Consider the following 12,630-nt stretch of genomic DNA (forward strand, 5'->3'; position numbering starts at 1 on the left):
TGGCACATCCATCCTCTCTTTCATCTGCCTCTTCCTCTCTCTTTCTCTCAAATAAATAAATGAAATATTTAAAAATTATTCTCAAACATAATTTAAAGCCAGTATGTAGTGCACGCAGCCTATAAAACTAGCATTTGGGAAACTAAGGCAGGAGGACCTGAAGTTATCCTCACCTACATAACAAGTTCAAAAAAATACATATGTATATTTATATATATGTGTATGTGTATGAGAGATGTGTGTGTATATGTACATATATAATTTTAAAACTTCAGAATGTCACAAATCCTTAAAAAACAGACCTGTGTAGAATGCTATTTTTCCTTTTGATAGTCTTTGCCTTTGGGTTTGGCTAAGCCGTACTTTATTTACATTTGAGTTGAGTTATTTTATTCCTTTTTTGTGTTTGTTTGTTTTGGTCTTTTTCAAGGCAGGGTCTCACTCTTACTCAGGCTGACTTGGAACTCACTCTGTAGCTCCAGGCTGGCCTCAAACTCACTGTGATCCCTTCCTGAGTGCTGGAATTAAAGGTGTGCGCCACCACCCCTGGCCAACAATTATTTGATTCCTTTAAAATTATCAAGTTAATTTAGTTGCTAATTCTTTAATATTTTTAAAAATGTATTGACTTATTTGTACGTGTGTGTTTATTGGCATGCCATAGCCTCTGGCTGCTGCACAGGAGCTTGTGCCCCATCTTGCATTTGATGTGGGTACTGGGGAACTACACCCAGGCTGGAAGCTTTGCAAGTAAGAGCCTTCAACAGTTGAGCCGTCTTCCCAGCTCCTAATTAATAATCCTTGACTATTTTATTTTTTAAAATTGTTAGGTATGTTTTATTTTCAATATTTTATTTTTATTTATTTGAGAGAGAGAGAGAGAGAGAGAGAGAGAAGAGAGAATGGTCACGCCAGGGACTCCAGCCACTGCAAACGAACTCCAGACAAATGCGCCATCTCGTGCATCTGGCTTATGTGGGTCCTGAGGAATCAAACCTGGGTTCTTTGGCTTTGTAGGCAAGTGCCTTAGTTACTAAACCATCTCTACAGCTCTGTTAGATATGTTTTGACATCTTAGTTTCCTGTAATAATTTCAGAAATTTTGTGAGTATGGGTATAGGAAGCTTTGGAATTGTTGATAAAATCACCAATCAATTAAAGACAAAGCACTTTATGTGGAGATCCTTTTAGGTCAGATTCAAACGTTATTAATAGAGGAAAACAACTGAGATGAGGTCATTATATACCCAAAATAGGTATCACAGAGATTAGGTAATCAAGCACAATGTACTCAAAGAAGTTTCTCGGGTTTTTTTTTTTTTTTGGTTGTTCAAGGTTGTCTCTCACTTTAGCCCAGCCTGACCTGGTCTTCATTATATAGTCTCAGAGTGGCCTCGAACTCACGGCAATCCTCCTACCTCTGCCTCCCGAGTGCTGGGATTAAAGGCACCACAACTGACTATCATTTTTTTTTTCTTCTTTTAAAGACCAATTATTTGGTCTTAGACCCTCAGTGAGAATGCAAGTATCTTATCTTGAACAAATTCAAATGGGTCTTGTCTTTTTTTTTTTTTTAATTTTTATTTATTTATTTGAGAGCGACAGACACAGAGAGAAAGACAGATAGAGGGAGAGAGAGAGAATGGGCGTGCCAGGGCTTCTAGCCTCTGCAAACGAACTCCAGACGCATGTGCCCCCTTGTGCATCTGGCTAACGTGGGACCTGGGGAACCGAGCCTCGAACTGGGGTCCTTAGGCTTCACAGGCAAGCGCTTAACCGCTAAGCCATCTCTCCAGCCCTCATTTTTTTTTTTTTAAACTGAGTGCCTTATTTTGTTTTGAGTTCCTCATTTTTGACATCATGACTGAATAACTACTTTGGTCTTGTTTCCCAGAACACAGAAATCAGAAGTAATAATTAGGAGGACAGGAAAAGGCCAAAATAATAGCCTTAGGTGGGTAGGCAGAGGAGAGGAGGAAAGGCTGGACTAGAAGCAAAAAACCCGATTTTCAAGTGATCAATAAGGCACAGAAAGCAGATGCGAAGTAAAAGGCACAGCAGTATAGGTCCATGTAGGTGAGAGAGTCTACACAGCAGTAACAACTGGGCTGGTTAGCAGAATAACCAATACGAGGTTATGATTACAATGAGTCATTATACATGCCCAACTTACGCTCAGTGTATTTTAGAATGACATCCTCAAAGTGAATTGTCTTCATTCTTTCTTATTGGTTTTCTGAGATAGGGTCTCACTCTAGCCCAGGCTGACCTGGAATTCACTATGGAGTCTCAGGGTGGCCTCGAACTCACGGAGACCCTCCTACCTCTGCCTCCCGAGTGCTGGGATTAAAGGCGTGTGACACCACGCCCGGCCTGTCTTCATTCTTTACAAAGTATGTGCAAGTAACTATTTTCCAAGAATTTATTGGAGAAGAAATGTTAAGGTAGATACATTTCTAATTAGAAGTTCCTCATTTTGGACTCATTTATGATACTGTTATAGGCTTCCCTATGAATATGTATGTGTATAGATATAAACTTTAACTTATATGCTATACATACACACACACATTCTGTTAATTACTCATGGCATTAAGAATAACTACTCCTTTGTAAATGGAGAAAGCCAAAGAGAACACAGAGTTACTTCTGTCATAAAATTTCATTGATTTTGGGCTTAAGAGATGGCTCAGAGGTTAAAGGTACTTGCTTGTAAAGCCTGATGGCCCAGGTTTGATACCCCAGTGCTCATGTAAAGCCAGATGTACAAAGTGGTGCGTGTGTCTGGAGTTTGTTTGCCATGGCAGGGGACCCTGGAGCATCCATTCTACAGGCCTCTCTTTCTCAATATCCTCTCTTAAATAAATAAATAAGGAATAATAAGGGCTGGAGAGATGGCTTAGCAGTTAAGGCTGCAGAGCCAAAGAACCCAGGCTCAATTCCCCAGGACCCACATAAGCCAGATGCACAAGGTGGCATCTGTGTCTCCAGTTCGTTTGCCCTGGTGTGCCCATTCTCTATCTGTCTCTTTCTCTCAAATAAAGAAAGAGTAATTTTTTTAAAAAATCTTTAAAAAAAGAATAATAATAAAAGTTAACTGATGTTAAGAGAGTACTTCCATGAAAATCTTTTCGGCAACAAAGCTGGAAAAGGTTTTGGTTTTCCTCCACTTACCCAGGTAAGCTGATTTCACTTCTTTTGTGGCCATGGCGATCAAAGATTTTTACAATATAATCAGCTCTGGAAGCAAATGACACAGAAACACACAATTTAAATGTTTCTTTATCTATATATAAAAATTAAGTGGCTGGGGAGATGGCTCAGAAGTTAAAGTCATTTTTTTTTTCTAAAGCTGACAGCCAGAGTTTGATATCTCAGAACCTACATAAAGCCAGGCACACCAAGTGGCAAATGTGTCTGGAGTTTGTCTGTAGTGACAAGAGACCCTGGTGTGTCCATACTCTTTTTTCCTCAAATAAATAAGTGAAATTTAAAAAAAAATTAAGCTGTCATCCAAATTATTTCATCATTCTCTCATGGTAGCTTCATAATTTATATCTAAAAAGTTAAGTCTAGGGCTAGGGAAATGGCTTAGTGGTTAAAGTGTTTGCCTGTGAAGCCTAAGGGCCCCAGTTGGATTCCCCAGAACCCATGTAAGCCAGATACACAAGGGGGCCCATGCAGCTCGAGTTTCTTTATAATGGCTACAGGTCCTGGCACGCCCATTCTCTCTTTCTCTCTACCTCTTCCTCTGTCTCTCTCTCAAATAAATAAATAAAATTTTTTTAAAGTTAGGTCTAGGTAAAGGTCTATGGACTGTGATTTTTTTTGTTGGTGGTGGTGTTTTGTTGAGATTGGGTCTCAGTCTAATACAGGCTGACCCGGAATTCACTCCGTAGTCCCAGAGCTCACAGTGATCCTCCTACCTCTGCCTCCTGAGGGCTGGAATTGAAGGCATGTGCCACTGTGTCCAACTGAACTGTGATTTTGTTGTCGCTGTTTTATGTGGAACATGTGTATGTGCACGTGCGCATGTATGCGTGTGCATGTGGAGGCTAGAGGATACCCTGAGCATCATTCCTTAGAGGTACCATCTACCTTTCACAAGATAGTCTCTCACTGGTCTAGAACGAGCCAAGAAGGCTACACTAGCTGGCCATGTGGAGTCTGGGGAACCACCTGTCTCTGCCTCCTCAGCGCTGGCATTGCAAGCACCATACCCCTATTATGCCTGGCATGCCTGGGTTCAGAGGATGGACCTTACGTCCTCATGCGTGTTAACTGAGCCATCACCCCAGCTCCCAGAACTTTGATGTTACTGAAGGTAAATATATTTTTCATCATACAACCATTAAATGAGAACTACTGAAGAGATGGATGGTTATATACACATACAACTGTTATGTAAAACGCTCAATGGTTTCTTACCCTGTTACTGCAAGGTAGTTTCCTGATGTTTTTTGCCAGGCAAATTGTATTGGGGCGCCAGTACAGGTCTTTTCTAACAGTGAGAAAACACGCTAAAAAAAAAATACGTAAGTTTAACATTCTCAAACACAACAATCTTGAAAATAGCAAGTATTCAGGATGATGAAGAATGATGTTAGCCAGTACCTATTTAAAAATTAACAATAAAATGAAGAAACAAAATCAATCAGCCAAACACAGTAGCTGGGGCAGGATGGACCTGAAGGGAGGAGAGTTTTATCATAAAACCTTGTTGCTTCTGACTGTTTTCAATTTTTTAACTTAAAAAAAGTACATAATTTTCACCAGGCATGGTGGGGCACACCTTTAATCTCAGCACTCAGGAGGCAGAGGTAGGAGGATTGCTTTGAGTTCGAGGCCACCCTGAGACTACATAGTGAGTTCCAGGTCAGCCTGGGCTAGAGTGAGACCCTACCTCAAAAAAACAAACAAAAAAAAGTACATAATTTTAAAAATGAAAATAAGCTTAGTACTGTAGTATATATTTGGAGGCACTACATTTCACAAAATTGCTATGTCAAAATTTTTTTTTTTTTTTTTCTGGTAGGGTCTCATTCTAGCTCTAGGATGACCTGGATTTCACTTTGTAGGCCCAGGCTGGTCTCAAACTCATGCACTCCTCCTACCTCAGCCTCCTGAGGGCTAGGATTAAAGGTGTACACTATCATGCCTGGCTTATTTTAAAATCTTAAATGATTTCAAAGAGAGAAATATAATGCCTATAGTTTAAGTTTTTCTTTCTTTACCTATCAGTTTATTTATTTCAGCATTAAATATATAACTTGGATATTGGGTGAATGATATATCATTTAAGAAATATTAACATTTATCCAATCTACATGTAGCCTACAGGGTCATGAAATATGAACAACCCAAATTTATATGTACTGTAATATAAAATACCATCAGATTTCAAAAATGCAAAATATCATGGATAACTGTTATACTGACTACATGTTGAAATAAATTTTGTACATACCAAATAGAGGATCAAAATTAATTTTACCTGTTTAACAATTTTAATGTGGCTGTTTGTTAAACCTTTGAGATTACACTGGCTCATATTATACACATTAGCTCGCATCTAGTAAAATGAGGGGGGAAATGAGATTTAAATATTAAATTGTAGATTAAACAAGGATGCCCATATCTAGGTATATGAAGTTTAGATACATGAGTGACAATACAAAATGCTTCCAATGCGTTCAATAAATACCACTGGGCGCACCATCAGCCGTGGTGGCACACACCTTTAAATTCCCGCATCTGGGAGGCTGAGGTAGGAGGAGCTCTGTGAGTTCAAGACCAGCCTGAAACTACATTGTGAATTCCAGGTCAGCCTGGGCTACAGTGAGACCCTATCTCAAAAAGCAACAAAAACCATAGCTGGGAGTGCTAATGTGCATGCCTTTAATCCAAGTACTCTGGAGGCAGAGGTAGGAGGATCACTGTGAGTTCCAGGCCACCCTGAGATGACAGTAAATTCCAGGTCAGCCTGGGCCAGAGTGAGACTCTACCTTGGAAAACAATTTAAAAAAAGAAAAAGAAACAATGGGCATTTCATATGCTACAGATGAAAAGCAGCTCTTGTAAACAGTATTGCAGAGTCACAAAGCAGAGGTGTGATATGATCTCAGAAGTACTCAGGTTTTCTAGACTGTATCACTGGGGGAGGGAGGAGAACGAGTTGTCTGTTAAGAGCATCCTACGCAATTTCGTGACAACACTGATCTTATTACCTCCGTGGCAGACCTGTCTTGGGCTGGATGCAGAGTATCTTTCCTTCGTGGAGGTCTACATAGAGGCTCTAGTGGCACAATGCAGAAGTATATCGTACAACTAGAATGTACTTAAACCAGAAAACCAAAGTTGAAATTTTGCTTCTCATCAGCTGCAGGACTTAAAGCAAGTCGTTGGAACTGTTTCAAGCATAGAATTCTCAACTGAAATGAGAACAGTGGTCCCTCACTTTCAGGACATCCGTCCTTGTGAATTATGTGACCTGTCAATTGCATTTTCCACACCAAGAGCCACAAAGCATGAGGAAACCTAAAACAATTTTTAAACTGAGCTTTCCACGTGTTTGCCAGAGCAGGGCAGGAGGAGGATAATTGCTGAGCTATATCACCAGTGACCGGGCAGTGTGTGTGTGTGTGTGGGGGGGTGTCCCACGCCTCCAAAACCCGAGTGCAGGGGGCACTGCACGACCCTGGGCCCGCGGGTGCGGACTTCCCCGGGGACACGGGGCTTCGGTCATGAGTTGGACCACTCCTAGGCGGCGTAATTCTAGATTACTGTTTCGGAAACTTGTCATTCTCTTGAGGGCGCTGGGTCCCTTGCACCGCTGGGCAGGCGTGATGGGACGCGATCTTTCCTCTGGGAAGCTGGGGTGTCATCGGATCCACCGGGGCCCGTGGAAGGGGCTCCCACAAGTGAGGCCTCCCCCTCGGCTCGGCCCTCCGCGCATCCTTTCCTCTTCGCCCGTCCTCCCGATCCCCGAGCAGCCCATGCCTCTCCCCCGGCTCCTGCGCACTCCGGCGGGCGGCGGGAAGAGGCCCCGACGCCCTCCTCTGAGGTCGCCCAGGGACCCGCGAGACGTCGCGCCAAGATGCCTAACTTAATTTACCTTCATCTCAAGACTCCCGCAGCACCGCGACCTCGGAAGTGCGCAGGCGCACCGCGGCTCCTCGGAGAAGGCGACCGCGTTCCCGTCACCCAGGAGACCGAGCGAGCGGCGACCAATCAACGGACGCGGGGGCGGGGCCTCGCCGAAGCCCTTCAATCAAGGAAGGCGGGTGGATATGCGTGATCACGTGACAGAGGCGGAGCTAGAGCCCGGGGAAGTTGAGCGTCGCGACGTCATGCTGCGTATCGACTTCCTGCCTGAGCTGTGATTGGGTGAGACTGTTCCGGGAAGGCGGGCTCTGGGAGCCTGGAAAGGCGCCTGCGCAAATGTTGACTTTAACCTGGTGGTATATGGAGAGTGGTAGGGGATTTCTCACTGCTTAAGGCGCTTGCCAGCGAAGCTTGATAATCCAGGTTCGATTCCCCAGGACCCAGGTAAAGCCAGATGCACAAAGGGGCGCATACATCTGGGCTTCGTTTGCAGCGGATACAGGCCCCTGTGCACCCATAAATACAATATTTTAAAAAGCTGGTCGTGGTGGCGCAAGCCTTTAATCCCAGCACTTGGGAGGCAGAGGTTACAGGATTGCCTGGAGTTCGAGGCCACCCTGAGACTAGTGAGTTCCAGTTACAGGTCGGGTTTCACTGTAGCTCAAGCTGACCTGGAATTCACTATGTAGTCTCAGGTTGGCCTCGAACTCACAATGATCATCCTACCTCTGCCTCCCGAGTACTGGGATTAAATGCGTGGGCCACCACAGCCGGCTCCCCCCCACCACACCCAATTTGTTATTAAAAAAAAATTCTAAAAGTGACAGGCACGGTCATGTTGTCTAGTAGACGGGAAAATGGCTCACAAGGCTAACAGTCAGTATGGAAAGGATTAAGAAGAGCTCACGTATTCATCATCTCTCATTTTTCTCTGAAGTTTTCTGGCTTAAAGAAGATGTGCTGTGAGAGGCAGGAAAAGATGAGCTCCCCTGCAGAATTAGAGCCTGCGGCTTTTCCTTATTATGCCTCGTGGTATTTTGACTTCATTATTTACCTGCGAAAGTGAATCATTTGCTTGAATGAAAAATTTGAAAAGATCCACGCCATTTTGCTTTTTTCCAACATCGGGAATTTAGCCTTCAGAAAAATAGTGATTAAAAATAGGTAATGGCAAGTGTTTGTGAATTTTTAAGTAGGATACTACTTTTTGTGCTGGGTTTTAAATTTTATTTTATATATTTGTTTGCAAGCAGAAAGAGAGAATGGGTGTGCTAGAGCCTCCAGCCACTGCAAAAGAACTCCATATGCATGAGCCACCTTGTGTATCTGGCTTTATGTTGGTACTGGGGGTCAAACCCAGGTTGTTGGGCTTTGCTGGGGTTTTTAGTTGGATTAATCCTTGGTTTCAAAAATGATTCAAATCCCAATATCTCTTGAAATTAATAACAGAAAGAAAGCTAGAGAATTCTCAGATCTTGGCAATTAACGTATTTCTAAGTAATACATAGATCAAAGAAGAAATCTCAAGAGAATTTAAAGACTAAGTTAAACAAAGTGCAATATATTCAATTTTATAGCATGCAGTAAAAGCCTTCCTTAGAGGGAAATTTATATTGCTGAATGTATATTTTTTTAATATGAAGGTAGAAAATAAGTACCTACTTTAGGAAACTAGACAAAGAAAGCAATTAAATCCAAAGTGGCCAGAAGAAAAATGTGGTATTTCAACAGAAATTCCTGAAACTGAAAGCAGGAAATTAGAAAAGGATTAACAAAACCAAACACTGATTAAAAAAAAAAAAAAAGATGGAAGCCGGGCATGGTGGCGCACGCCTTTAATCCCAGCACTCGGGAGGCAGAGGTAGGAGGATCGCCGTGAGTTCGAGGCCACCCTGAGACTCCATAGTGAATTCCAGGTCAGCCTGGGCTAGAGTGAGACCCTACCTCGAAAAACCAAAAAAAAAAAAAAAAAAAGATGGGTAGAGCTAGAGAGATGGCTCATTGATTGCCTGCAAGGCCTAAGGACCCAGGTTTGATTTCCCAGTATCCATGTAAGACAAGATACGCAAAGTGGTGCACGCATCTGGAGTTCATTTACAGTGGCTAGAGGCTCTGATGTGCCCACTTTCTCCACCTCGCTCTCTCTGCTTGAAAATAAATAAATAAATAAAATATTTTCAAAGATACATAAAATTGGGATGGAAAGAGATGGCTCAGCAGTGAAAGCTGCTTGCTTGTAAAGCCTGATGACCTGAGTTCAATTCCTCAGTTCCCACATAAAGCCAGATGCACAAAGAGGCACGTGCATCTGGATTTCATTTGCAGTGGCAGGAGATGTCTCTGGCCACTCCATTCTTTTCTTTCAAATACATACACACTAAATAATTTTTTTTTAAAGTTAGCAGATATAATTTTATTTATAAGGACAGAGAGAAAGAGAGAGAGAGAGAAAGGGAAAGTGTGGGCATGCCAAGATCCCCTGCCCCTGCAAACAAACTCCAGACACATGCAGCACTTTGTGCATCTGACTTTACATGGACACTGGGGAATTGTACCCAGACTAGAAGATGCTGCAAGCAAGCACCTTTAACTGCAGAGTCATCTCACCAGCCCCAAAGATGAAGAAAATCAGTAAGCCTCTAACAGTGACTAAGGAAAAAAAGAGAGAAAAGGCACACATTACAAATAGCAATCTAGAGCCAGGTGTGGTGGTGCACGCCTTTAATCCCAGCGCTCAGGAGGCAGAAGTAGGAGGATGGCCATGAGTTTGAGGCCACCCTGAGACTACATAGTGAATTCCAGGTCAGCCTGGGCTAGTAGGGTAAGACCCTACCTCGAAAAACAAAACAACAACAAAAATTTGAATCAGGTCGGGTGTGGTAGCTCATGCCTTAAGCACTGGGGAGGCTGAGTTTTGAGGCCAGCTTGGGCTGCAGAGTGTGTTCCAAGTTACCTGGACAACAGTGAGATACTGCCTCAAAGAAGAAAAGAAAGAGAAAGAAAGGAAAGCAAAAGAAGAAAAGAAAAGAAAGAAACCATGTATTAAGGAAATTGAAGGGAAAGGAAAGGAAGGGAGGAGGATACTTAATAGGTTGATATTGTATATATGTAATTAAAAAAAAAAAAAGAAATTGAGTCAATGGACTATAACCTTCCAAAGAGAACTCTGGTGAATTCTATCAAACATTTAAGGAAGCAATTTTGCCAATTTTCTAGTCCCTTTCAGAAATTAGGAACCAAGGCAATATGTGTCAACTTATTTCATGAGGCCAGAATTACATTAGTGTCAAACCTTAAAAAGCATTATAAGAAGACCACACACTTTTTTTTTTCAAATTTATTTATTTATTTATTTGAGAGTGACAGACACAGAGAGAAAGACAGATAGAGGGAGAGAGAGAGAATGGGCGCACCAGGGCTTCCAGCCTCTGCAAACGAACTCCAGACACGTGCGCCCCCTTGTGCATCTGGCTAACGTGGGACCTGGGGAACCGAGCCTCGAACCGGGGTCCTTATGCTTCACAGGCAAGCACTTAACCGCTAAGCTATCTCTCCAGCCCCCACACAATTTTTTTCCCCCAAGGTAGGGTTTCACACTAGACCAGGCTGACCTGGAATTCACTATGTAGTCTCAAACTCATGGCGATCCTTTTACCTCTGCCTCTCAAGCGCTGGAATTAAAGGCAGCGCCACTACGCCTGGCTTTAAAACCTTTTTCAAAGTTAATTTTGTGTTTATTTATTAGAGAGAGAAGAGAAGATCTTGCCACTGCAAATGAACTCCGGACACTTGCACTACTTGGTGCATCTGGCTTTACCTGAATAATGAAGAATTGAACCTGGACCGACAAGCTTTGCAAACAAGCACCTTTAACCTCTGAGCCATCTCCCCAGCCCCTTTTAAAATTTTTTACTTTTGTTTATGTATTAGAGAGAGAAAAAGAGAAAATGGGCATGCCAGGGCCTCCAGCCACTGCAAAGGAACTCCAGACTCATCTGCTCCACCTTGCATCTGGTTTACGTGGGTCATTGGGGAATCAAACCAAGGTCCTTTGGCTTTGCAGGCAAATGTCTTAACCACTAAGCCATCTCTCCAAGCCCCCAGCCCTCTTTTAAACTTTTCTTTCTTTCTTTCTTTTTTTCCTGGGTTTTCCGAGGTAGGGTCTTGCTCCAGCTCAGGCTGACCTGGAATTAACTGGAACTCATGCAATCCTCCTACCTCTGCCTCCATGCCCGGCCCCTTTTAAACTTTTTATTGACGATCTCTGTGGTAGTTTTGACTGTGTATTCCCCAATAGATTTGTTTGAGACCGACAGAGAGAGAGAGAGAGAGGGAGAGAATGGGCGCGCCAGGGCTTCCAGCCACTGCAAATGAACTCCAGATGCTTGCACCCCATTGTGCATCTGGCTAACGTGGGTCCTGGGGAGTCGAGCCTCGAACCGGGGTCCCAGGCTTCACAGGCAAGTGCTTAACCGCTAAGCCATCTCTCCAGCCCATCAATCCCTTCTTGAGCTGTCAGAACCCATTGAAGGTACATCAAGAATGAAGCCCCCCCTACAAAAAAAAATAAAATTAAAAAATGCCGGGCGTGGTGGCGCACACCTGTAATTCCTGCATGGGAGGCAGAGGTAGGAGGATCACCGTGAGTTCAAGGCCACCCTGAGACTACCTAGTGAATTTCAGGTCAACCTGGGCTAGAATGAGACCCTGCCTCAGAAAAACAAAACAAAACAAACAAACAACAACAAAAAGAGAATGAAGCCCAACGTAGGCCCTCAGCCATGGGAGGTAAAATGTTTCAGTGTAGATTCGCTAATGCTGCTCGGTGTATGGCTGTGGTTCAAATGCAATTTCAAAGGGCCAGAGTATCCAGCAACAATCTCGAAAAGAACAGCTTTCAACTTCAACAACTAAAACAGCTTGGTATTGGCATAAGATATACAGCTCAATGGACTAGAATTAACAGTCCATGGCCAAATGATTTTCAATGAATGTCAAGACAACTCAGTGGTTAACAGAATTGTGTTTTCGACAAATGATGTCGGGATCTTGGGGATGTATCTAAAAAATAAGTTGGACTCCTAACTGCACAAAATATGTAATAATTAAATGGAAGTAGCCCACATTAGAGCGTGAACACCAGTGTTCATGGCAACATTATTCATAAACGCTCAGAAGATGAAGCTCAAATGTTCACCAACTAATGAACGATAGACAAACTGTAATGTTTATAGATATAGACAGATAAAGAAGGGTGGGGGAGAGAATGGGCACGTCAGGGCCTCCAGTACCTGCAAACGAACTCCAGATGCATCTGCCGCTTTGTGTATTACGTGGGTAATGTTACGTGGGTCCAGGGGAATTGAGCTTGGGTCCTGTATCTCTCAGTAATCAGGAATTAGACATGTTATGACAAAGTTGAACCTTGAAATTATTCAACCAGAAAGAAGTCTGTGAGGAGAAGAGATGCATTTACATTACATATTGTATATATTTCTCCAGAGAGAGAGAAAAAAAGTGTTACGT

General features: G+C 42.9%; 1 protein-coding gene across 3 annotated transcripts in view; it reads right to left on the reverse strand.

Moving 5' to 3' along the window:
• Wdr19 (WD repeat domain 19) overlaps positions 1 to 7,166 on the reverse strand; it is a 92,198-nt gene extending 85,032 nt beyond the window's left edge. For all 3 annotated transcript variants that reach the window (XM_045161677.1, XM_045161675.1, XM_045161676.1), the window contains exons 1-3: positions 7,115 to 7,166; positions 4,429 to 4,520; positions 3,175 to 3,240 (exon numbers count right to left, since the gene is read on the reverse strand). In XM_045161677.1, the coding sequence (XP_045017612.1) occupies positions 3,175 to 3,240; positions 4,429 to 4,520; positions 7,115 to 7,120 (164 nt within the window). In that variant the 5' untranslated portion in view covers positions 7,121 to 7,166. The remainder of the gene's footprint in view (positions 1 to 3,174; positions 3,241 to 4,428; positions 4,521 to 7,114) is intronic.
• Between the last annotated feature and the right edge of the window lie 5,464 nt (positions 7,167 to 12,630).

This window comes from Jaculus jaculus, chromosome 11 (assembly GCF_020740685.1).
Source record: "Jaculus jaculus isolate mJacJac1 chromosome 11, mJacJac1.mat.Y.cur, whole genome shotgun sequence".
Classification (NCBI taxonomy): Eukaryota; Metazoa; Chordata; class Mammalia; order Rodentia; family Dipodidae; genus Jaculus; species Jaculus jaculus.